General features: G+C 41.0%; 1 protein-coding gene across 5 annotated transcripts in view; it reads right to left on the reverse strand.

The window, feature by feature from the left end:
* atp13a2 (ATPase cation transporting 13A2) overlaps positions 1 to 27,491 on the reverse strand; it is a 100,997-nt gene that overhangs the window by 51,531 nt on the left and 21,975 nt on the right. For 3 of the 5 annotated variants that reach the window (XM_060852331.1, XM_060852330.1, XM_060852332.1), the window contains exons 2-8: positions 15,142 to 15,215; positions 13,858 to 14,025; positions 8,283 to 8,341; positions 7,040 to 7,148; positions 5,323 to 5,402; positions 2,768 to 2,845; positions 1,360 to 1,429 (exon numbers count right to left, since the gene is read on the reverse strand). In XM_060852331.1, the coding sequence (XP_060708314.1) occupies positions 1,360 to 1,429; positions 2,768 to 2,845; positions 5,323 to 5,402; positions 7,040 to 7,148; positions 8,283 to 8,341; positions 13,858 to 14,025; positions 15,142 to 15,215 (638 nt within the window). Of the gene's footprint in view, positions 1 to 1,359; positions 1,430 to 2,767; positions 2,846 to 5,322; positions 5,403 to 7,039; positions 7,149 to 8,282; positions 8,342 to 13,857; positions 14,026 to 15,141; positions 15,216 to 21,096; positions 21,182 to 21,609; positions 21,674 to 27,491 lie in introns of those variants that run through there. The other 2 variants (XM_060852333.1, XM_060852334.1) reach the window with 2 other exon arrangements.

The raw sequence follows: 27,491 nt of genomic DNA on the forward strand, positions 1-27,491 counted from the left end.
AGGTAAGAGCTCACAATGTTCAGGACAATGCACTGACATGGCTAGAGGATTGGCTGACTGGTAGAAGACAGAGTATGGAGATAAAGAATAAAAGCAAATTACTGCGGATGCTTGACAAAGGGTCAGTCTGACTCGAAACATCAACTCTTTTCTCTCTTTACAGATGTGCCAGACCTGAGATTTTCCAGCATTTTCTCTGTTGGTTATGGAGATAAAGGAGTCATTTTCAGAATGGCAGCTGGTGGCTAGTGGATTCCACATAGGTCAGTGTTAAGACAACTAGTCGCGTTATACATTAATGACCTAGACAAAGAATATAGTGCACTGTTGTTAAACTTGTAGATGACAAAAATAGGTAGAAGGACAGTGTTAAGGGAGCAGGGAGGCTGCAGGAGGACTTGTAAAGGCTGGAAGAAAGGGCAAAGAAGTGGCAGATGAAATACAATGTTGGGAAGAAAAGTGTAAATTTATGCACATTGATGGGAAAAATAGAAGCACAAATTATTTTTTTGAAACAAAGACTTCAGAAATCTGAGGCATAAAGGGACTCAGGAGTCCTAGATCAGCACTCTTAGGGTTAACGTGAAGGTTCGATCGGCAGTTAGGAAGGCAAATGCAACATTAGCATTCATTTTGAGAGGGCTAGTAATGTGCCACTGAAGCTATGTCAGGCTCTAGTCAGAGCGCCTTTAGAAAATTGTGGGCAGTTTTGGGCCCTGATTCAAACTTACAGAATACTTAGAGGGCTGGATGGAGTGGACAGGGAGAAGGTGGTTCCACTAGTAATAGTCCCTAGGGCCTGAGGGCATAGCCTCAAAGTGAAGGGCAACCTTTTATAACTGAGATGAGGAGGAATTTCTTCAGCTAGAAGGTGGTGAATCTGTGGAACTCATGGCTCCAGAAGGCTATGAGGGCCAAACCATTGAGTGTATTTAAGACAGTGTGATAGGCTCTTGATAGGTAAGGGGATCCAGGGCACCAGGGAGAAAGCAGGAGAATAGAATTGGGAAATATATCCGCTATATCAATTGGCGAAGCAGAGTTTATGGGCTGTTAGGGTCTAATTCTGCTCCTACATAATTTGGTCTTACTCTCCTTGGTTAACAGCTATGTGGCACGCTGCTGCTTCTTCCTTCCTTGTGAAGGAGTGACAAGTTCTCATTTCCACCTGGGCACAACAGCATGATTGAGATCATGTGAATGCTCTGGTGACAACTTGTCTCTAACCAAGCACAAAAGATATTGAGGCTCTCAAATTTTGCCAACATACCACAGCAAATTGAGCAACATAATCATTATACAATCCACCTGACTCCAAAAAGCTCGGTTGCTCTTATGAAAAGACAGACTTTAACTCACCTCCTCTATTAAAAGCCTAAAGTATGACTTTACAGGCACATCAATCACATTTGGTCCATACAACCGTCTTCTGCAAGAGGGAAAAAGGAACTTGTAACATGATTGGCATAGATTCCCAACACAATTATTTGCACTATTAACTTACTTTGTGCAAGAATGGGGTTCAAATACAAGCATTTTAAGTACATAAATATTGTATACTTTAGTGATATTTGTAGTTATGTTCCCATCTCTGCTTCTACTATAGTTTTAAGCACTAACTGTATAAAACTCATTTCTACATTAGGCAGCATCTGAGGAGAGTCAACGTTTCGGACATAAGCTCTTCATGCCCAAAACGCTGATTTTTCCTGCTCCTCAGATGCTGCCTGACCTGCTGTGCTTTTCCAGCACCACACACTCAACTCTGATCTCCAGCACCTGCAGTCCTCACTTTCTCCTCAGTTCTATATTATTTCCCCATCTCCTGAAGAGACTTAATCTTGTTACACCTTATCTCCATGTGTACAAATAGCACTCTCACATTTTGCCCAAGTGCTAATCTAGACAATGAATGTCAGCAATCCAGAGCATATCATAGCCAAGTCTGATCCTATTCTCACCCATTGCCTGTGTAAATTCAATTTCCAGTCAGGGTCATTAAGCAGTGATTAGGTCCTCATGCCTTGATTTTAAATTGCCACTATTGCTCAGCAATTCTGGAAGCAACTGTAGTATTGCAACTAAATCAAATAAAATATTCATGACTGAGACTAAGCTCAAGTAAGGGTATCATGAGGAATGGAGGAAAGGCAAGTACATGGAGTTGAAGCACAGATCAGGCAGAAGTCAACAGAGTAGTGAAATTGGCTGAGGAGGTTAAATAGAAACAAAAGAAAAAACTGCAGATGCTGGAATCCAAGGACAAGGAGGACTGAAAAAGGCTTTCACCTGAAATGTTGACCTCCCTACCTCCTGATGCGGTCTGGCTTGCTGAGTTCTTCCAGCCTACTGCTTGTCTACCTTAAGAAATTGAATGTTTTTCTCTTGCTCCCATGTTCTAACAACCACTGCAGCAGACAACAGTTAACTCAACACTAGTCAGCGACTGAGCATGTACTTTCTGGAGATGCACCTCCTTCCTTTTGCTTTTGTATTCAACTACAAAGTGGAGATTCCAGTTTTCCCTGATGTGTATGGCTCAGTACGAAATTCCTTAAAATAGTAATCATTCTAGAAAATTAGTTCTCCACTTAATTGGATGCAATTGGCTTTCTAACAAACAGTCATTCATTTAACTGTCAAAGTCTGACAGTTCCAGGCATGCTATTCTGTCGAGTTTTACCAACTGCTGATTGTCAGAGATATTTCAGCAATACATTCCATCTGTTTAAATACAAATAATATTGAGAATGTACTGAGTACTCACTTTGAATTTTGGTTATGTTTGCTAAGTCCCCTCTGTTGCCTGTGAATGTCTCTACACGTCAGTGTTTCTTCAAGAACACTGCAAATGAACAAAAATATGATTCGCCTGGAAGCACACATTCTAAACAGCCCTACACTTTTTCTTTTTAGAATACATCCCGAAATGAGACACACAGATGAGAAAGGGGAGTTGATCAATGATTATTCCTTGGGGGACACCAATGGTAATCGTGTAAAAGTAGGAGGGATAACCACTCTTGGGAAGATTTTAACTACAATTTGATAAATTGAAGTAAAGCCAAATAAATTCATGTTGTGGCAAAGTTGTAAAATGAATTCACAGCCAATCATATAGAGACGAATGTACAAACAAAAGGTTATATCCCACTACCAAGCTTGTTCATCTACAGACCATGTACGTATTCTTTGTCAAGTACTCTTCCCAATCCTGTTAAATGCACAATAACTACATATAAAACCTCTAAGGGAGGGGTTGGGACATAAATGATAATGTCACTGGATGAGTAACCTGTCATCCTGACCTGGTCTGACAAACACTGGACTCCTCACAATGGGTTGACTCTTCACTGCCTTGTGGCAAATTAGGGATTGACAATAGTTACTTGTGTAAGCAGTGATGCCCACATTCCATGGGCAAATAAAAAAATAAAAGAAATGAAACTCAAATGTCACAAAAGTAATCATGTAAAATTATCAAGCCAAGCCAATCCAATTCAACAATGACCAATTATATTCCACAAACATCTATAAACCAGACCTGATCATTTCATTACTAACACTAATCGAAATCTTTCCAAATTTCACACAAGATTCAGAGAGTCAGGAATGAGGCACACCACTCAATCACCAAAACTAAGCTGGAAATAAAAGCCTGAAACCACAAAATTGTGGAATTCTTTCACTCCTTCAATTTTCTTCCTCTTTATAGATTCCCAAAACCCAGGCTTGACATCATCTAATCAGTGCTTCTTGATTTAGCTCATTGCTATTTATCCTTTAAAGCCTCAATGACATCCTGCACTAGGAATCATCTGTTTATTTTTCCTTTCAGAAGCATGTGAAGAAGCAGAAAAGCTCAAAACCAGAAATACCAACATCCAAACCTGTTGAAGCTACATGGGCACTGGTGCCATTAGACTCCAGACCTAAGCACTTAGCCAATTCCCAGGCTCAGGTGATCTCAGTCACCTTGCTGATACTTGACTGAATGCAACAATGTGCACCATGACTAGAACCCTCCACTCAACACCTCTCCCAGGCCTCCATCCTTGCAAACATTACTCCCTCACATATCAAATATCACCTATCAAAGACCCAAAACTTACTTGAAAACATCTGTGCTGTATCTCATTTACTACACCATAACAGTCAGAGAACTACAACACAGAAAAGTGCCCTTCGGTCCATCGTGTTCATGTTGGTAAAAAAAAACTACAATTATTCTAAACTAATTTTCAAGCATTTGGCCCAAACCGTGTAGTCCTTGGTATCTCAAGTGCATACCTAAATAAAATATTTAGAGGATTTCTGCCTCTATTCACCACCACCCTCTGGGTGAAAAATGTCTTTCCTCACATCTCCTCTAAACCTTCTGCCTCTACTGTAAATCTATGCCCCCAGTCATTGATCCCTCCATCTAGTGGAAAAGTTTCTTCCTGTCTACCCTATCTTTACCTATAATGACATGTTTGATCTACCCTCTTGGTGCCCCAAATGAGGCAACATTCCTGAGCAGGATCCACCAAAAGACATCCGTAGATCAAGAAATGGGGAATATCGGAAGTCACCAGCAAGTCATTTGTGACAAACCCATCTAACAAACAGCAAGCTTTTAACTATCACAGTGAGAGTGGCCTTTGCTAAACATGTACAGGACAACCCAGAACACCTACACAGCCAACCTATACTTCTGATGCCCAGGACAAACTTATGGAGGGACACATACAATGCTGCACACACAATCAAGTGGCAGGCTAAGCCCTTAAAGTCGGAGAATGAGAAAGTGATTACTTTGCTCCAGGGATTTAATTTGCTAAACAAATAACTAAAATCATCTTGTTCTTTTGAACTCAAACTTAAATACATGATAATTTAATTCTTGTGGCAAAAGTAACATGTCACACTCTACTTTTACCAACATCTACTCAACTTATCCACTACTGCTTCTTTGGGTGTGGTAACGAAAGACAACAATTGGAATACTTCTCACCTGGTGCAATGTTTGTTAATCAGTACTTGTGCTTTCTACTGTATAATGGAGACAAACGTCAGAATAGTGAAGACTGGAATACCATAAAAATGCTCCATTCATACAAATAGGGTATGTACATCACAGTTCATATTCATCCTCCTTTATTTCCAGGTTAAATAAATTACAAAGTTAACCACCACTCTGTCAAAGTTTGATAGAAACAAGGAGAAAATGCACTCAAAGACAAGAGCAAACCAGAGAATCTATTCCGAACTGAGAGTACAATTCCATAGAAAGGAGCAGATGAGTCTGAGTACCCCAAAAATTTATGTAAGTTTATGTACCTGAGTTTGCAGAAACATTGTCTCTTCTCAATCCAAATGTAGCGTAAACCCTCAAACATATAATAACGAATCACATTTTTCTTTTGAAGAAAAAAAAGCACTGTTATAAAAAGTTTAGAATATGAACTTGCTGCAAACAAAGAGCACTGAATATAGCAACATGGCGGTAGCTTAGTTAACTATTTAAAGTTGAAAGAGCGATGATACTGAACAAGAAACACTAGCCCTTGACTTTAAAGACCTCCCTAATCGTTTGATTTTGAAATATGTTGAAACATAATACACCTTTTTTTAAATTTTCTAAACAACTTGTTTAGAAAACAAGATGTCATTACTCACATCTAGAGTAGGTAGGACTTGAACTGACATTCTGGCTCAGAGATGGGACACCACCACTGCACCACAAGAGCCCCTAAAATACAATATTCTTCAAAAAATGAATTAATTGCTTTCAGGATTTCAGAAACAGCCACCTTTTGACCTCATTCACATTCAGCACATAATGAGACAATGGTCATCGAATCTCTCTAACAAAACTTCCTTTCAGTTTTGTGTGGCTCAGACAGGAAGGAAAGGGAGTATTCTCGTTTGAACCTTTGTTTTTGAATCACATCCACACTTCCATTTTTTTTATTCATTACATAAAAACATACCATTGTTTTTGCTGTACAAAGAGCAAATGAAGTAGTCAGATTTGGTTCTATTAATTAATAGAAAATAGACTGTGCTGCAATCTGCACATTACTTATTTTATTCCAGGGAATGGAATATTTTCTCTTGTAAGCACAGAATGCCACACCAAACATTAGCAGGCAGGGAACAGAGCAAGGATCCCTCTATTCTTCTCCTGCATGCAGGTGCAGGATCTTCCCTCTCACCTTCCTGAGGGTTAATATTAAACTAAGAACTTAACTGACCAGCCACGTGAATACTGTGGCTGTAAGAACAGATTGGAGACTATGTATTCCGCAGTGAGTGATTCACCTACTAACTGCCTAAAACTTTTCCACCAACTCAAAGATACGGGGCAGGAATATAATGGAATATTCTTTTACTGCCTGGATGGGTGCAATCTAACGACATTCAAACTGCTCAATGCACTTAAGAGTGAAGTAAGTCTGATTGTTGGGACTCTAGACTACTTTAAACACTCACTTCCTCCACCACTGTGTCTGCAACAGGTTTCAGTTACACGCGCCAACACTTCAACAGAAACTGCCAAATTAAAAACCTCTACCATAAAAGACAAAGACAGAAGACCTAATGTAACACCACCTCTAAATTTCCATCCCAGTCACTAATCAATCTGATATAAAAATATTATTTCTCACTGGTGTTGGGTCAAAATTCTGGAACCTATCTAACTGCGTTGCAGGAGGACCTCTGCCACGTGGACTGCAATGTTTCACAAAGACAGGTCATCATCACTATTTGTCAAAACAAGGGTTAGGCAACCTCCACATGTATTGAATTTCTGTTTTAAAATGCTTCCCTCTCACTTTCAGAAGTTTTTTCATTCTTACACAAGTGCAACATTTCCCCATTTCCCATCTTTCTCCAAAAGATGCTGCCAATTAAACACTTCATAATTTGGATATTCATTGATAAGAATTTGGCCGATCACCATGTTGTTATCAAATAGGAACTTTACCTGTTATACACAAGCTTATACAATGACTGACTGAACACATGGGTGATATGGTATCCAATCTCTTACCTCCTCCTGTTTGTGAAGTTGAATAGTGTCCTTCCAATCATTTTCAAGCACTCCTATGGCTAAATTAATTCGGTTCTCATCATCACTAGGCTCAACTGGTTGAGGAAAACTGTGTGGAGAAGTAAGAACATTAGATGGAGAAGCAGTCAATATGCCATATTTTCTGATAATCTGCAACTTATTGAAGCATGGACATAGACAGCTCTAATTCCAAGTTTTTGTAGTAGGTCAATGCTCAAAATATAGCAGTTCTCTGTCCCTTAGACATTCACACACCATCCTTTTTCCAGCATTGACTTCCTTACTGTTGACTCCAATGCAATGTGACATAGGCATGACTGAGACTTGTGCAATGACAGCCAGTTTTAGCTAGCCACATTGGCTTATGAAGGCAACCTGGCAAAGCTTAATAAACATCACACTTTTGCTCAAAAATAAAACAAAAAATTGGAGGAGCAGAAATCTGAAACAAAAACAGAAACTGGAGAAACTCAGCAGATCTGACAGCATCTGCAGAGAAAAAGCAAACCTAACTTTTCTCATCCAGTGACTCTTTTTCAGAACTTTTAGCTCTCCTGATTGTTTTTTGCATTAACCACAGGTCAGGGTGGTTCAATTAAGATAGGATGAAGATGCTACAATTACAATATGCATCAACTTGGGGAAAATCAACTAAACTTCTTGCTGAAAAATAAACACAGGATGAGAACTGTATTTTGTTCAACCTCGATAATATTTAGCAATCAAAGAATCATACATCCTATAATTTTTCACAGCCATCTCCACATGGAAGGAAATCACAGGACACATAGTTCCCTTATTCTTGTTCTAGTGGGGTTTCACAGTTGCCAGCTGACCCTACAGGTCAGCTTCACCACTTCACTACTCCTTCATTTCGAAGCCTAATGAGTGAAGGTGAATGGACTTTCACTATGGATAGCACCAAAACACATCCTGATGATTCTAAACTCAGTTGTCAAGTGTATTTTCAAAGGAAGCATCAAGAACTAGCAAGTCAATAGCAGAAACCCTCTCCACATCCTAGCACAGATGCATATTGGAAAACTCCTAGTGCCAGCTACTGATTACATATCTGTATTTACTACCTCTAGATCATTGAGTAGCAATGTCAATAACCCATAAACACTGGATTAATGCAGTTTTGTTCAGGACAGTTTCATTGTCATCTGAGATTTTAGACACTCCACGCACACAGTAATTCTGACCAAAACAGAAGACTAACCAGTCATCCTCGACCTCTTCTGTCCAAACTTTGGCTACGAATTGCTGGTTAAATGAATCCTGCAAGAAATCAGTTTAAATAATAGCTCCAGTGAATCCAATCTTTGCATTTTTTTAAGCATTAAATTAAACCTATTCACACCAATAATTAAATCAACCAAAGAAATACTTCAGAATAAATGTTTAAAAGGTATTTTATCAATTAAAACATATGCCCCATTAGGGTAAACAACACAAGGACCTTAAAAGGACAAACCGTCTATACGGTAGTCCCCCATCCCCGTACCCACCGGGGGTATACTTTCCAAGACCTCCCTCTCCCCTTCTCAGGATTCCGGGTAATCCAAGATGGAGGACAGGAAAAATTTCTGGATATAAGAGCTGCTCCTTTTTTTTTGAGGTATTTTAGGTGCTGGAGGTGATTTCCTTGAATTTCAGGAGCAGCAATTACTGTTTTATATGCTGTTGCATTGTTTTGGAACTTTGGGGAAAAAAGTCAAAACAACAGCAGTTTTAAAAGGGAGAAGAACAGACAAAGGAAGCACATGGTGAGGACAGTGCAGGAGAGAGAGAGAGAGAGAGAGAGAGAGAGAGAGAGCGAACCTGCACAGTTACTGACTTTGCTGTTTTTGAATTCATGTGTCGCTGGACATCGGAGTGCATCTGGGACAATTAACAAACAGTGAATTTCACAACTGATCTTGGAGGAACCGATTTGGGTGAAGTTCACAACACAGAATCAGATAAGTTAATTGCTGTTTTAAGTCTGTCCAAGAGAAAGGCTGTATTAGTGAGTACAGTGGGTTCTTTCTTGATTATATGTATTTGGAGAGAAGTCTCTTGATTAAACTTAAAATATAAGCCATAGCTATTAATTTAACCTGGTGCAGTGTTTTGTAGAGGAATAAGACGGTGTTATTTTCTGGGTCTGTAGATTGTGAAGGAGCAAAAATGGCCTTTGCAATGATATGTACTTCTTGTCAGATGTGGGAGTCTAAAGACAGTTTAAGGGTAACTAAGGTGGGGGGGGGGGGGGGGGGGGGAAGTCTCAGATACAGTCACATAGATGGGTTAACTCCAGGAGGAAGTAAGAGAGGTGGGCACCTAGGGCAGGAGTCTTTTGTGGATACACCCATTTCAAACAGGTATGCTGTTTTGGAAAATGTAGGAGGTGATGGATTCCCAGGGGAACGTAGCATGAACAGCCAAGTGTCTGACATTGAGACAAGCTCTAATGCAACGAGGGGTACGTTGGCTTCCAAGAGATCAATTGTGTTAGGGGATTCTGTAGTCCAAGGTACAGACAGATGTTTCTGTGGCCAGCAGAGAAAAAGCAGAATGGTGTGTTGTTTCCCTGGTGCCAGGATCAAGGATGTCTCAGAGAGGGTGCAGAATGTTCTCACGGGGGAGAGGGGCCAGCAGGAGGCCATTGTCCACATTGGAACCAACGATATAGGAAGGGAAAAGGTTGAGATTCTGAAGGGAGATTACAGAGAGTCAGGCAGAAATTTAAAAAGGAGGTCCTCAAGGGTAGTAATATCTGGATTACTCCCAATGCTACGAGCTAGTGAGGGCAGGAATAGGAGGATAGAGCAGATGAATGCATGGCTGAGGAGCTGGTATATGGGAGAAGGATTCACATTTTTGGATCATTGGAATCTCTTTTGGGGTAGAAATGACCTGTACAAGAAGGACAGATTGCACCTAAATTGCAAGGGGACTAATATACTGGCAGGGAAATTTACTAGAACTGTTTGAGAGGATTTAAACTAGTAAATGGTGGTGGTGGGGCGGGGGGACCCAGGGAGATAGTGAGGAAAGAAATTGATCTGAGACTGGTACAGCTGAGAACAGAAGTGAGTCAAACAGTCAGGGCAGGCAGGGACAAGGTAGGACTAATAAATTAAATTTATTTCAATGCAAGGGGCCTAACAGGGAAGGCAGATGAACTCAGGGCATGGTTAGGAACATGGGACTGAGATATCATAGCAAGCACAGAAACATGGCTCAGGGATGGGCAGGACCGGCAGCTTAATGTTCCACGATACAAATGCTACAGGAAGGATAGAAAGGGAGGCAAGAGAGGAGGGGGTGTGGCATTTTTGATTAGGGATAGCATTACAGTTGTGCTGAGGGAGGATATTCCCGAAAATACATCCAGGGACATTATTTGGGTGGAACTGAGAAATAAGAAAGGGATGATCACCTTATTGGGATTGTATTATAGACCCCCTCAATAGTCAGAGGGAAATTGAGAAACAAACCTGTAAGGAGGTCTCAACTATCGGTAAGAATAATAGGGTAGTTATGGTAGGGGATTTTAACTTTCCAAACATCGACTGGGACTGCCATAGTGTTGGGGGTTTAGATGGAGAGGCATTTCTTATGTGCGTACAAAACAATTTTCTGATTCAGTATGTGGATGTACCTATTAGAGAAGGAGCAAAACTTGACCTACTCTTGGGAAATAAGGCAGGACAGGTGACTGAGGTGTCAGTGGGAGAGCACTTTGGGGACAGTGACCATAATTCTATTTGTTTTAAAATAGTGATGAAAAAGGATAGACCAGATCTAAAAGTTGAAGTTCCAAATTGGAGAAAAGCCAATTTTGAAGCTATTAGGCAAGAACTTTCAAAAGCTGATTGGAGGCAGATGTTCGCAGGTAAAGGGACGGCTGGAAAATGGGAAGCCTTCACAAATGAGATAACAAGAATCCAGAGAAAGTATATTCCTGTCAGGGTGAAAGGAAAGGCTGGTAGGTATAGGGAATGCTGGATGACAAAAGAAATTGAGGGTTTGGTTAAGAAAAAGAAGGAAGCATATGTCAGGTATGGACAGGATAGATCGAGTGAATCCTTAGAAGAGTATAAAGAAAGTAGGAGTATAGTAAAGAGGGAAATCAGGGGGGCAAAATGAGGACATGAGATAGCTTTGGCAAATAGAATTAAGGAGAATCCAAAGGGTTTTTACAAATATATTAAGGACAAAAGGATAACTAGGGAGAGAATAGGGCCCCTCAAAGATCAGCAAGACGGCCTTAGTGTGGAGCCACAGAAAATGGGGGAGATATTATTTTGCATCAGTATTTACTGTGGAAAAGGATATGGAAGATATAGACTGTAGGGAAATAGATGGTGACATCTTGCAAAATGTCCAGATTACAGATGAGGAAGTGCTGGATCTCTCAAAACGGTTAAAGTTGGATAAATCCCCAGGACCTGATCGGTGTACCCGAGAACTCTGTGGGAAGCTAGAGAAGTGATTGCTGGGCCTCTTGCTGAGATATCTGTATCATCGGTAGTCACATGTGAGGTGCTAGAAGACTGGAGGTTGGCAAGCGTGGTGCCACTGTTTAAGAAGGGCGGTAAAGATAAGCCAGGGAACTATAGACTGGTGAGCCTGACCTCGGTGGTGGGCAAGTTGTTGGAGGGAATCCTGAGGGACAGGATGTACATGTATTTGGAAAGGCAAGGACTGATTAGGGATAGTCAACGTGGCTTTGTGTGTGGGAAATCATGTCTCTCAAACTTGATTGTGGTTTTTGAAGAAGTAACAAAGAAGATTGATGAGGGCAGAGCAGTAGATGTGATCTATATGGGCTTCAGTAAGGCGTTCGACAAGATTCCCCATGGGAGACTGATTAGCAAGGTTAGATCTCATGTAATACAGAGAGAACTAGCCATTTGGATACAGAACTGGCTCAAAGGTAGAAGATAGAGGGTGGTGGTGGAGAGTTGTTTTTCAGACTGGAGGCCTGTGACCAGTGGAGTGCCCCAAGGATCAGTGCTGGGTTCTCTACTTTTTGTCATTTGCATTAATGATTTGGATGCGAGCACAAGAGGTAAGGTTAGTAAATTTGCAGATGACACCAAAATTGGAGGTGTAGTGGACAGCGAAGAGAGGGTTACCTCAGATTGGAGTTTAATTCAGATAAATGTGAGGTGCTGCATTTTTTGGGAAAGCAAATCTTAGCAGGACTTATACACTAAATGGTAAGGTCCTAGGGAGTATTGCTGAACAAGGAGACTTTGGACTGCAGGTTCATAGCTCCTTAAAAGTAAAGTTGCAGGTAGATAGGATAGTGAAGGTGGCTTCTGGTATGCTTTCCTTTATTGGTCAGAGTATGGAGTATAGTAGGGAGGTCATGTTGTGGCTGTACAGGACATTGGTTAGGCCACTGTTGGAATATTGCATGCAATTCTGGTCTCCTTCCTATTGGAAAGATGTTGTGAAACTTGAAAGGGTTCAGAAAAGATTTACAAGATGTTGCCAGGGTTGAGGATCTGAGCTACAGGGAGAGGCTGAACAGGCTGGAGCTGTTTCCCTGGAGCGTCGGAGGCTGAGGGGTGACATTATAGAGGTTTACAAAATTATGAGGGGCATGGATAGGATAACTAGTCAACGTCTTTCCCTGGGGTCGGGGAGTCCAGAACCAGAGGGCATAGGTTTAGGGTGAGAGGGGAAAGATATAAAAGAGACCTAAGGGGCAACCTTTTCATGCAGAGGGTGGTACGTGTATGAAATGAGCTGCCAGAGGATGTGGTGGAGGCTAGTACAATTGCAACATTTAAGAGGCATTTGGATGGGTAACTGAATAGAAAGGGTTTGGAGGGATATGGGGCAGGTGCTGGCAGGTGGGACTAGATTGGGTTGGGATATCTAGTCAGCATAGACAGGTTGGACCAAAGGGTCTGTTTCCATGCTGTACATCTCCAGTACTCTATGACCTACTGTGGAAGCTCGAAACCACGGACAGGAGCGAACCCATTCATTTAAATGGGCAACGTACCTTCCATCAGCCTCCTTGTCTTTGGTTTTGAAACGTTCCCTTTTATATGTTCGGGCTGCGGTTAACCGCATGTAACTGATTCCGCGGTAAGCAGACCCACGGATACAGGAGTCGCCTTGTACTGGCTACTTGCTAATTAATCTTTAAAATGTGCAATATCTTACCAAGTTAAAGGAAAATCAGACCAATCTGACTCACCTTTAAAATGGAGCACCACTTCAAAATTAAACAAAACACTCGTTCAAGTCAGCAAAGCTACGTGTACAACTATTTACTTATGACTCATCATAAAGTAAGTTATATGTGCATTGTTAAACATGAGGTCACAACATAACTCGTTAACAGAAAGCAATAAAAGGGGGAGGTCTAGAGATTTACCAGATTGCTTTCACTATCCTCTCTCCACCATAACCCACTAAAAATTAGGCTTGTAAGAAGATAACTATGTTTTCACCAGTGTAGCAATAGGTCAATCATTTTTACCAGACTGAAATACATACAAGGATAGAAAGGAAAACGTGTTTTGTATTGAAAAGGCAATCACCGACAACCTCATTGAAGGCACAATAATAACAAGGAACTTTTAATTAACACATTCATGGGACATCACTGTCCAAGCCAATAGTTATTGTCCTTCCCTCACTACCCAGAGCACAGCTGCAAACAATTACCTCTCAGTTTACTTTCTGCTAAAACTTACAATAGTAACCTCACTGCTCCAGACTATTAACTGTTTCTCAAGTTTCAGTGTCAGCTAAATTCCACATTCAAGCTTGTTTTCTCTTACCTTGATTATGACCCAGTCAGACTGGCTCAGATGGCAGGGATGGCACTTAACAAGTACTTCCAGAACTGGCTTCCAGTGAAAGATGACCCACAATATTCCCACTGTCAGCACAGTAAGAATATTGCAGAGAATTACTCTCCATTGCACTCGCTGGTATCCAGTCACCTCCTGCATAGAAAATGTATTTAGTTTTTGGTACTACAAAGATATATATATTAGGTTATTCACTTGACTGAAAAAAATTCCAGAATCTTTGTTAATAACTTAGTACAATGGAGGTAACACACAAAAACTTAATACAATTGGAAAAATCTGGCACATCTAAAATTGAAAACCTTAAATTCTTGGATTCTGGAATTAAGTGTTGCCTGGATCTATCAAATTCTAAGACTGTTTTGCTTCAAAAGAAAATAAACCTGGGAGTAGTTTTCTGTCCACTACATGCCTCAGTTCTGTTATTTTACCACCTCAAAATTAATCACTGATCTTGCTAACTCAATAAGAACCATTACTGGAAGTCTTAAAGCCTCCCCATCCCCAACCAATAAAGTAATAAGTGAAAGAATGAATGAATGCAAATATTATTTCATTGAATGAATGAATTAATCAATTGATTAATGAGTGAATGTATCCAATGTCTGATGCATTGAATGAGCGAACGAACAAACAAATTCAAAGTTTGATTCATTGAATGAAGGAATTAAGTCATGAAAGTAAAGGTTGATTCATTCAATGAATGAAGGAATAAATCAATCGTTGCTTTCATTACTTAATTCATTGACTGCTGGAATGGGTGATTAGAGGAAGATATGGGGATATGTCAGAAATAGGTTCTTTACTACCACCACTGGTAGTGTATTCCATGCACCCACCACTTTCTGCATAGAGTCAATGACATTATAGACATTTAAGCGACTGCTGAACAAGCACAAATTGCAGTAAATTGAGGGGTGTGTATGTTAGGTTGATCTTAGATCAAGATACTCGGCACAACATTGTGAGCCAAAGGACCTGTACAGTGCTTTAATGTTCTAAAGTATAGGTTGGGTTGGTGTGCAGATGTCTCCCCAAACCTTCTGGGCAAATTAATAGCTACCCAGATGGCACTGCAGAGCAGACTACAACTGCCATTGCCGGCTAAAAGATGAAGTTGCAATCGGAAAGGTTGAAGAGTTAAGGCACTTCATAGAAGAGAATGAAATATACTTGCAAAATTTTAAAATAAGTAATATTGATGACCAAACACCCAATGTAAGTCTTCTTAGCTTCTCTGTAATACATTACCATGGCGACGATGGCCCCAGTGTGCCGGACTGTACCATAACCGGATGGCTGATCCTTCAGCAGCTGGCTGCTATCTGTAAAAGAACAGACAACTACTTCAGTGGACAGTTTACCTTGGTATTTACCTATCAGTGTCACTACTAACAACTTCAAAGAGTTCACAATAAACTTCCAATCTCCAACTGATATATTCTTCAATGCCAACATTTTTATTCCACTGTTATGGTCACTCAGATTCCAGTAAAGTCTTAGATGCCCTCTGTTTACTGGAGTATCAACAACAGTTGATTCCCTAGGGACAACACAGTGGCTCAGCAGTTAGCATTGCTGCCTCACAGCACCCAGGACCTGGGTTCAATTCCAGCCCTGGTTAATGTGCTAAGTTTGCACATTCTCCTAGAGTTTGTGTGGGTTTCTTCCAGATGCTGCAGTTTTCTCCCGTAGTCTAAAGATGTGCAGGTTGGGCAATTGGCCCATGCTAAAATGCCTGTAGTGTCTATGGATGTGTAAATTAGGTGGATTAACCATGCAAAATGCAGGGTTACAGTGGGTGGGGTGCTTTTTGGAGGGTTCGTATGGACTCAATGCACCACTGCAGGGATTCTATGATTCCATTCTTGCAAACCTGATTTAGGACACTGGACTTATAAACTGGGGTAGGTCATTTGGACCATCAAGCCTGCTTGGTCATCCAGCGATCTGGCCCTAGTCTCAACTTCACTTGTTTGTTAGTCCCCTATTGACTCAATAGTTTGTCAAAATTCTACAGTATTTAATTCAGCCTCAAATAATGAGTTTTGAGAAGATTTGTACATCAAGAGCCTCAAATATATTAGATGACCCAGTCTCTGTTACGTTCTAGGGAAGGGAATTTCACAGACTAGGAACCCTCAGACAAAAATTTCTACTCAAATCAAGATCTACAAAGCGCGACATTTTAAACGCTGTTCCCTGGTCTTAGTTTTGTTTCATTTTTAAAAAATCACTTGTAGGACGGTGTTGCTGACTGGCCAGCATTTATTGTCCACCCCAAGCTGCCTTTGAACTGACTGACTATCCACCATCAGTAGGCCAATCAATTGCCATCCTCCAAGGGGAGGCATCCTCTCTGAATCAATCCTGTCAAGTCTCCTCTGAATCTTACATATTTCAATAAGATCACTTCTCATTATTCTAAACTCCAAATGGTAAAAGGTGCAATCTGCTCAAATGTGAACTGCCTGGGACTAAGTTAAGTGAATTTTCACTGTTCAAATTTCTGTAACTCGTGGTGCTAATTATTTATGGCAATGTAAAAATATGAATGAGTTTCATAGAAAAAAATGGAGTTTGTCTGTTAAGTGTGTCAAAAGTAATTTTAAAGCCAGTCAATGGTGACAGGGAATGGAGGATTTCACTTATAAAAATAGGCGGGGACTTTTTTTTCACTGGAGCGTAGGACGTTGAGGGGTGCAAGTTTTGCATTTCTTGCGGTTGCAGGGGAAGGTGCCGGGAGTGGAGGTTGGGTTGGTGGGGGGTGTGGACCTGACGAGGGAGTCACGGAGGGAGTGGTCTTTTCGGAACGCTGATAGGGGAGGGGAGGAAAATATATCCCTGGTGGTGGGGTCCGTTTGGAGGTGGCGGAAATGACGGCGGATGATACGCTGTATACGGAGGTTGGTGGGGTGGTAGGTGAGAACCAGTGGGGTTCTGTCCTGGTGGCGGTTGGAGGGGCGGGGCTCAAGGGCGGAGGAGCAGGAAGTGGAGGAGATGCAGTGGAGGACATCGTCGATCACATCTGGGGGAATCTGCGGTCCTTGAAGAAGGAGGCCATTTGGGCTGTACGGTATTGGAACTGGTCCTCCTGGGAGCAGATGCGGTGGAGACAAAGGAATTGGGAATATGGGATGGCGTTTTTACAGGGGGCAGGGTGGGAAGAGGTGTAGTCTAGGTAGCTGTGGGAGTCAGTCGGTTTATAGTAGATGTCTGTGTTGATTCGGTCGCCCGAGATAGAAATGGAAAGGTCTAGGAAGGGGAGGGAGGAGTCTCAGACGGTCCAGGTGAATTTGAGGTCGGGGTGGAAGGTGTTGGTAAAGTGGATGAACTGTTCAACCTCCTCATGGGAGCACGAGGCAGCGCCGATACAGTCATCGATGTAGCGGAGGAAAAGGTGCGGGGTGGTGCCAGTGTAGTTGCGGAAGATGGATTGTTCCACATATCCTACGAAGAGACAGGCATAGCTGGGGCCCATGCGGGTGCCCATGGCAATTCCTTTAATTTGGAGGAAGTGGGAGGATTGGAAAGAGAAGTTGTTCAGGGTGAGGACCAGTTCAGTCAGTCGAAGGAGGGTGTCGGTGGAAGGGTACTGATTGGTATGGCAGGAAAGGAAGAAGCAGAGGGCTTTGAATCCTTCGTGATGGGGGATGGAGGTGTATAGGGACTGGATGTCCATCGTGAAGATAAGGCATTGGGGACCGGGGAAGCGAAAATCATGGAGGAGGTGGAGGGCATGGGTGGTGTCCCAAACATAGGTGGGGAGTTCTTGGACTAAGGGGGACAGAACCGTGTCACGGTATGCAGAGATGAGTTCGGTGGGGCAGGAGCAGGCTGAGACAATGGGTCGGCCGGGGCAGTCAGGTTTGTGGATTTTGGGCAGGAGGTAGAAACGGGCGGTGCGGGGCTGTGGGACTATGAGGTTGGAGGAGGTGGATTGGAGATCCCCTGAGGTGATGAGGTTATGGATGGTCTGGGAGATGATGGTTTGGTGGTGGGAGGTGGGGTCATGGTCAAGGGGGCAGTAGGAGGTGGTGTCTGCGAGCTGGCGTTTGGCCTCAGCGGTACAAAGATCGGTGCGCCAAACTACTACCGCGCCTCCCTTGTCTGCCGGTTTGATGGTGAGGTTGGGGTTGGAGCGGAGGGAGTGGAGGGCTGCACGTTCCGAGGGTGAGAGGTTGGAGTGGGTAAGAGAGGGTGGAGAGGTTGAGTCGGTTAATGTCATAGCGGCAGTTGGCTATAAAGAAATCGAGGGTGGGTAAGAGGCCAGCACGGGGTGTCCAGGTGGATGGGGTGTGTTGGAGACGGGAGAAGGGGGTCGTCAGAGGGTGGGCGAGAGTCTTGGTTGAAAAAGTAGGCACGGAGGCGAAGGCAACGGAAGAATTGTTCAATGTCTCGCCGCGTGTTGAACCCATTAATCCGAGGGCGTAGGGGAATGAAGGTGAGGCCTCTGCTGAGGACTGATCTTTCATCATCAGAGAGGGGGAGGTCTGGAGGGAGGGTGAAGACACGGCAGGGCTGGGAGCTAGGACCTGCTGTGGGACTGGAGCTGAGAGTGGGGGTGGGATTAGGCGCAGGGGCGGGGACGGAGATTGGTGTGGGGGCGGGGTGAAAGGTTTAGATTAGATTAGATTAGACTTACAGTGTGGAAACAGGCCCTTCGGCCCAACAAGTCCACACCGACCCGCCGAAGCGCAACCCACCCATACCCCTACATTTACCCCTTACCTAACACTATGGGCAATTTAGCTTGGCCAATTCACCTGACCCGCACATCTTTGTGACTGTGGGAGGAAACCGGAGCACCCGGAGGAAACCCACGCAGACACGGGGAGAACGTGCAAACTCCACACAGTCAGTCGCCTGAGTCGGGAATTGAACCCGGGTCTACAGGCGCTGTGAGGCAGCAGTGCTAACCACTGTGCCACCATGCCGGTTTGGAGGTATATGGGCCAAACCCAGGGAAGTGGGACTAGTTTTATTTGGGAACATGTTTGGCATGGTTTGATTGGACCAAAGGTCGGTTTCAATGCTGTATGACTCTATGACAGGATTATTTTTATGGTAACACACAACGCTGGGGCTCTTCTTAATGGCTGTTGGTGGCAGAGCAAGTGCCTTCTTTCCATATTTGGCATTATCTATCTACTGTTACACAGCCACTCAAGGCTACATTGAATATTTGATAATGATATTGATTTTTCAATTTTTCCCCTCTGAGAACCACGATCTTCAGTAAAGATGGATCGACAACAATTGATAAACTTCTGGTCACGTATCCATGGCACGAATTCTTCTTGAGTACAGACAAAGTTAGAAGACTATTTGACCAAAGGATTACACACAAATTTTTTGACCAGCAAAAAAGGAAAAACAAACACCAGCAGCTCTGACAACTGCTCCAGACAGGCAGATTAACATTTCAGGTTGAGTGAGCGAGTCAATTTGATCTCTATTCATTCACGGGGTGAGGGCTTTGCTGGCTAGGGAGTATTTGGTATGCATCCCTAAAAGCCCAGAGGGCAGTTGAGAGTCAACCACATTGCTGTGGGTCTGGAGTACATGTAGACCAGAGCAGTTAAAGATAAGTTTCCTTCCCTAAAGGACACTATCAAACCAGAGAGGTTTTTCCAACAATTGACAATGGATTTACAGTCATCATTAGACTCTTAACTCCAGATATTTACTGAATTCATATTCTAACATCTGCCTTGGCAGGATTCGAACCAGAGTCCCCAGAACATTACTTGTGTCTCTGGTTCAACAGTCCAGCAAGGTCACTGCCTCCCCCCAACCCCCAAATGTTATTTCACATTCTTACCATATCTGTTGTTTAGTTCTTAGAGAATTTTTTGTTTTTATTTCAAATTTCTGGCATCTACGGTACTATGCTTTTGGACTAAAATAAGGATTTCCAGTTAAGCTAAATATAGGGAATCCAGGGTCACAAAGGAAGCCACTTAAATCAGAAAAGCATTGTCTGTGGGGCCATCTATTTCTGACAAGGATGTTTGAGGAATTATATCATCAGAATTCAGTGCTTAGAACATTGCTGTTACTCTTAAAACAAATAACAAACAGCGCAACTAAACAAATAGTTTCAAACTTGCAGGCAACTAAGATAAAGGGGTGCTGAAGATCTCCAGAACAGAAGAAGATATAACTATGCCAAGTAGTGACAACTGAAAGATAATACTGAAATTGTTAGATACCAGATCAAAAACTGAGCAACATCAATAACAATAGAGAAATCGGTGCAGGAGACAAGACAAGAGACCTGGGGATAAGAAACATCACTAAACAATAAAAACCTAACGAAAGCTACAAAGAAGGCATTCAGCCCATTGTGTCTTCGCTAGAGCAAACAAAAAAATGTTTCCCGACTTCTCTCTCTGCCCAGAGCCCTACATGAACTGCTTCAAAACAAAAGCAGCCTGAACCAGCACATAACAAGGCAAAGGTCCAGATTTGGGCCAATAAGGGACAGGAAGATTCTGCACAAATTAAGTGTCAGATAATTACTAACTTGAATGAGAAAAAGCAAGTCAGTACTTCAAAATACTTTTAAAATGTTTCAGAATCCCAGGATTTTCACCCCAATAGTTCAAATGTAATAAAAATTGTACTCTTACTTACAAGAAAGCATGAGAAAAAGCAGCAAAAATGATTATGAATGTATGAACTATGTCACAGACAAGTATGTGAAATTTGAGGGAGGACATCATAAGTTCAACACACACAAATGGAGCATCATAGCTAAAAGCAATTTAATCAAATTCTTAATATTGTACTTGCAGACATTATGAGCTCATGCCTTTGCAACCCCCCTCCCCCATTATTTTTATTTATAGTCTTACTGTCCATTTCCTTCCACTGGAATTGGAACTTATAATTTAGTTAAACTACTGCATGAGCAACCTTCACGGTAAGTTTAGAACTGAACTTTATGGGTTAGCAGAAAATGACATAGAAGATGTTGATGTTGAATCGTTATAAAGTAACTAAAGAAAATTGCCATCACATTCAGTTGGGTCAATACGATCCAAAGGCCATTTTCTTAATATTTTCAATGCAATTACAGGTTGGAAATACGTAAGTGCAAATCTTAAAAAAACTGATTTAATCTGATTTCAATTTCTGAGGAGTCACATTTAAATCATGCGTGAGATCTTGGCTCAAGTACAGTGCACGTAGATTCCTCACCTGTACACAAGCTGCAGCTGAACCCACCAGATGTCCATTCCTAACTTTTCCATGTCACTGCAGCTTCAGCACAAGAACAACTCCATTTTTATGTTACTTTTTCTACATTGATACTGCAATTCACATGATCCCTCACCACCTAGTTCTTAGTTTCGTTTTACATAATATGAATTGCATTAAAATTCTTTTAGTTCTTCTTCAAAGTACAATTCTTTGAGATAATCCAGTCTCTGACTGATGTGCATGAATAATATAAAATGGCATATTAATATCATGCCAAATATTCCACAACTTCTAAAAATAGACGAGAAGGAAAACAACTTGGTTATTAACTACCTGTGAATGTCTAGTTTTCTAAGAGTCACTTCAATTAGAATTACATATCATTCCAAAACATTTGACAATTTGTGAATAAATTATACAGCTGAGAATAACAGAAAGAAGTCTCAATCTTAAGAGGCAAGAATGAATTCATCAGCAGCTGTTGATTAATTATCCAACAAAACGACTTACCTAACAACTGATGCCGGGCAGAAGCTGAAAAGCATACCAGTTTCAGGTTAAGCAATTTCAAGATACAGATCTGAATAAATTTAATATACAAAACAAATTAAAACAGATTGTGACAGTGAAGAATATTTAATAGGTAAATGATTAGATTGTTGCATTTCCTTACTTCCTTTTCGGATTCTGTTCATGAACCAGCTCAATTCCAATTAGAACCACTCCCTATGATCAAGAGTTTACCCTTTCACCACCACACCCGCACTGCAATTTCATCTTGCAACTGCTTGCTTTTATACAGTATCTTTAGGTATAAAAACAATTGAAGTGGCTTCAGAGGCATGGACTCTAATACCTTTTTGCACAATTGAGGGCCTTAAATATAATTTACGCAGAGTACACTAAAACAATGGTACATGAGCAGAATAAGATGGTGAGAAATTGTGGACAGAGTCTGTGGGTTTGGGGGGGGGGGGGAAGAAGAGGAGGCACTTTGAACTATTGTCCCATTTTTTTCTTGTAGCAATCACTCCATGTGAAGGGATTTCTATATTTTGTCAACATTGGGTATTGCTGACCCATGACACTTGAAAATTTTCTATTCTATTTTACCTGTTTCAGGTCTGTTCACCAGATTCTACACTATCCATTGATTAACTTTATCCATCTACTCCTGTTTTCATTTTTGCCTCTTAGAAATTCCTCAATCAAAGATTCCCCATAAATGTTAATCATAAGTGACAATCTATAACGTTCAGGCCAATATTTACATGTTGGGGAGCCCCTCACTTACCCCTCCTTATATTGTCAAATTACTTGCTGTGAATTTTCAATCCAAGCAGTGACTTAGCCTGCCTACGTCTAATGGAGTCAGCCATCATTGGAGACAGCTTAAAACAAAGCACAGTTCTATTAAGTGAGGATAATGCTGGGCTTTATCTGTAAATATAGCCATTTCCATATTCTTGATTTTCCAGCATGCCTGGAAAAATATGAAATGCCGATGTCTGCCAAACAAAGATTTTCATTGATTATTTACAAATGTCTTTTAGAATCAGGAGTTAAATATGGGGAGGTGTGAACCCAAAAGCTGGAATGTCGTAAGGCAGGAATTTAAGTGAATATTGTTTGAATGATTAACCGGTCAGGATATGTATAACTGTGGTTATACTAATCACTTAGTAATCCAGTTGCATCAGCTAATGAAATAGAGACAAGTCCAAATCCTGTCAGTCGTGGCAGCTGGTGAATTCAAATTTAAATAGAACTTAGAATAACAATATACCAATCATTGCAAAAATGAAACTATAGCTTGTCACAAAATCTATCTGATTCACTATTGTACTTTAGGGGAAAGAAATCGGTGATGCTTACCATCTGGCTTGCAACTCCAAACTCTCAAATATCCTTCAAAATGGTGCAAACTACTCAGTTGTACTCAAGAAAGTAGTGCCCCACCTTCTTCAAAGAATTTGTTAGAGTTGGGCAATAAATGTTGGCCTTGCCAACAACACATGAAAAATATACTTTTTTTTAATTAAAAAAAAGTACTGACTGTGACGAACTTGCACATACAAATAAATATTTGATCTCACAGTGGAACCAAAAACATTAAGTACAAGAAGCAATTGGATGGTGTAATAGAGGGTTTGTATTTATTTTCCTGCACTTTCCAATTTGAGAAAAATGTCCTTTGTATTGCCTCCCAACATTAAATCTCAAAACATATTCTCTTGTTTCTCTCAGTTATGGTATTAACTACATGCTTGAAGACAAAATATTCACAAGGTTGTAGGGAAAGTGTAGGGGATTGAAATTAATTTGATATCACTTATAGAAGAGCAATAAATGGTATCCCGGGCAAAGGGAGACAACTCTGTCAGAAAGTTCAGGTGCAACTCCTACCAGTCCTGGTGGTATGCCATAACATGCACAAACAGGTTGATTCAGAATAATTATAGTGGGGGGCCCAACCAGCACTTTATAGGTCTTTGAGGCCTTTAGAACCATTGTGATTAAACCCAATTATCAATGAGCTAGACAAGAATGACTTGAATTGACTTAGGTTAGGTGGGAATGCTGACTTGAGGTTATAATCAGATCAGTTCTGATCTTATTGAATGACAGAGGGACTGAATAGCCTATACCTGCTCCTGTTCTTTTCCCGAGGTTTCACACACAAGATGTAATTCGCGTACACAAATGACTGCAAGCAGTTAGTTTATTAAAGCCTGAACAAGCTAGGTGACCTCTTTGACCCTTTTGCAGGCATGCTAAGTTGAGTCAAAGAGGCTCCGAACAAAGGAAAACACATCCCCTTTATACAGGTCAGTTGTAATGCTTACAAGTACTCAGGCCACTCACCCAACATAACCAAATGCCACTCAAGACAACCCCCAGCCACTCCCTCACAGTCACATGTTATCATAAGGTACAATGATAGGATGAGGTCATCCTCAGAGATAATGTAAATGTAAATTCCCCAATTCTGGGGAATCGTTATGTAAACAATTTCCTGACTTGGGGATTCCAAGACAATGTAGGTATGGTATGTCCTAGCTTCAGGAGGATGGCTATGAAAGCATTTCTGAATCGAAGGCACTGAATGATAGTTTGATTTGATAATAGTAGGGTAGTAGTAGCAAATGACTGTCCAAATGGAGTGACAGTCATCCACATTCCTGCATGAATGTCGTCTCCACCCGTTTCCAGAATGCTCAGTCAGTGCAGTTTAACACTTTCATATTACACTAAATTTGAATATCTCTGGACATTAATCTTTTAACATTACACTCCTACTTCTTCTGCTCATATGTACAGACTTGACCAGACTGGAGGAGGGTTTTCACTTACGTGCTAAAGGATTCCTTCACATTTGTGATGGCCACAGAAGACTTGCATATTGATAATATGTGGTGTCTATGTTCATCTGACATTAATAGCCTATTCACCAATATATTACTCAAAGAAGCCATAAACATCTGCAATATAGCATTACATCATGACAATCTAGACACTCTGACGAACAGTTATTGACATTATGAACTCAGCAACTTGGATAATGAATCAATTTTTAAACTATATCATGAATGCACAAACAGATCGTGCTGCAATGGGATCTCTGCTAGGCTCAGATTTATCAAATATCTTTGTTGGGTTCCATGAGAAACAGGCTTTCAATGCAATGACACCTAACCTCCAAATTCTTACATACTTCCAATGCGTTAATAACATGTTTGTTATATTTTAATCCACAGCTGCATTAAAGAATTTCCTAATGGGCTCCATCTTGCACTCAAATTCATATTTGAAATGAGCTCCCTTTCATCAATGTCCTATTTGGAAAATCATCCAGAGGTTTCTGGACAACAGTCCACCGCAAACCAACATTAAGAGATGGATTTACACACACATGGTGATTCCTACAGTACCACATGCTGTAAGGTTGCCCTCATTACCACTCATAGACCTGAGTCATTTCCTCAGCATGCAAATTTGATACTTAAAATGGGACACATTAGGTAGAATAACAGATACACCAATCAGGTCATTTCTCATTGTATATCATACAGACTCATCTTTTAGCAGGCCCTCAGGCACGTCTGTCAAATGCCCACTTTACTCTTCCAGGGCGATATACCTCAAAATGCTCAAGCAACAGGTGGAGCTTGCAAAGGTGTATGCTACCAACCAAGTTAGGACTGTCAATTGGGCTCACACAATGGCATAATTACGTGTAGATGAAAGCTACATGTATTAATATATGGACCACGCTTTTTGCCCTGATGAATCAGAGGCAACTTACTAAGTTTTACATTTATATAAAGTCTGACTTTTAACTGTCAATCATTGTTAGAGAGCATTCTCCATGGCAACACCTGTTTCAGAGTCCATATGCAAACCAATATGCACTCAACTCACGCAGTATAATTGCTGCTTTTCCCCTTGATTTGGCAAACTAGCAAATTATAAAATCAATCACCACAGTTTTTCAGCATACAGAGTAATTTGAAGAAATTATACTTGTATTTTTTTATTAAAGTTTAGTTGAAAAATTGTTGATACCTCTTTGATACTGCATTTGTTAGTCATGCACAAAACCCAAAGCCCAAACTTTTTATCCAAACCATTACATCAGTACACAAAAAAACAAAATTGCTTTTATATGGAGAAGACTATCACAAGAAAACATATCAAGACACTGCACAGTAAGATTATCAAAATGTGGCATTGAGCCACATTAGAATAAATAACTACAATTTTGTTTAAATTGCTTCTTAAAGTCAGAGGGGTAAAGGTAGAAATATCTGGGAAGGAAATTCCATAGATGAGGATAAAGGAGCTAAAGCCATGGCAACCAAAGATTGTGTATTTAAAATCAGGGATGCTCAAATAGACCAGTATTGGTAACCAGAAATCACAATATACTAAAGGGTAAAACAACAAGCAAAGTATATCAGGGAGCAATTAATTGTAAATGCTCAGATTTTTATTTTAAAACATTACTGTGAATGCTGTCCAGCAATTCATCTTTGAGGAGTTGATAGTTCCTGCAATGTCAGTAGGAGAGTGAAGACAATCAGTGGCTGTCATGTCTTCATTTATTTTCCAGAAAGTTGTTTGGAAACAAACAGATAGGCTCTGCCAGAATTCTGAAATAAGAAAGGGTTGATGAACTTTGCACTTCTAAAGAACTTCAGAAAGCTTAATGAGTCACTAGATTGAGAAAATACACACTCTTTCAAGACTAAGACCCAAGTGATTAAAAGGCGACGGATCAGCAGTTACACCTTCTCTCACCATGCCGTCACTGAAAAGGAACTGCAAAGCTAAGGAATGTGGAGAGAGCATGTAAGCATCTTCACAGACATTTTTAAAAAATTAATTCAGGAATATGAACTTCACTGGCTGGACCAGCATTTATTGCCCATCCCTAATGGCCATCAAGAGGATGGCTTTAAGGGAACTCATGTTTAGCTAACTTGCTGGAGTTCCTAGCAGAGGTAACAGAGAGGATCAATGATGGTAATGCCATTAATATGGTGTACATGGACTTTCAAAAGTTGCTTGATACACTGCGACTTAATACTTGAGAGGAAAGCTACAGGTCATTGAATAAAAAGGTCAGTGGCAACAGTTGGGAGTGCAACATGGATATAAAATAATCGGCGTAACAGGAAACAGAATGAGTAATGGTCAACTTTTGGCTGGAGGAAGGTTTTAGGTGGACTTCCCGAGGGCCAGTAGTGGGGATCCTTGCTGTTCCAGATATATAATAATGATCTAGATCTTGAATTTAGGGACAATTTCAAAGTGTGCAGCTGACAAATTTGAAGGATTCCCGACTGCAATAAAGACATGGAACTCTAGAAGGACATAGACATGTTGGAAGAATGGGTAGATAGATGGCAGATGAGCTTCAATACAGAAGAAAGAGCTGATGCATTTTGGTAGGAAGAACATTGAAAGACAATATAAACAAGGAGAATAATTCTAAGGCAGGTGGGGGAGTTGGGGGATTCAGGACGAGAGTGACCTGGTGCATATGGGCACAGTTCATTAAAATTAGGAGGATAGGTAGGGAGAGCAGTAAGTAAAGCATGCTTTGTTAATAAGAGCATAAGTTTAAGAGCAAGGAAGTGATGTTGAACTTGTATAAGACAGTTGTTAGATCTCAGCTGCAGTATTGTATTGTACATTGATTACTGTATATTCCAAGTGCCACATTACAGGAAGAATGTGAACGAATTGGAGAGAGAGTGTAAAAACAGTTTATAAGAATGGTTCCTGGGATGAGGAATTCAGTTACGAGGAGAGATTGAGGCTGGGATTGTTCTCTGAGAGAAGAAGTCTAAAAGGAGATCAGATAAAGGTTATCAAAAGCATGTGCA

Source organism: Hemiscyllium ocellatum, chromosome 37 (genome assembly GCF_020745735.1).
Source record: "Hemiscyllium ocellatum isolate sHemOce1 chromosome 37, sHemOce1.pat.X.cur, whole genome shotgun sequence".
NCBI lineage: Eukaryota > Metazoa > Chordata > Chondrichthyes > Orectolobiformes > Hemiscylliidae > Hemiscyllium > Hemiscyllium ocellatum.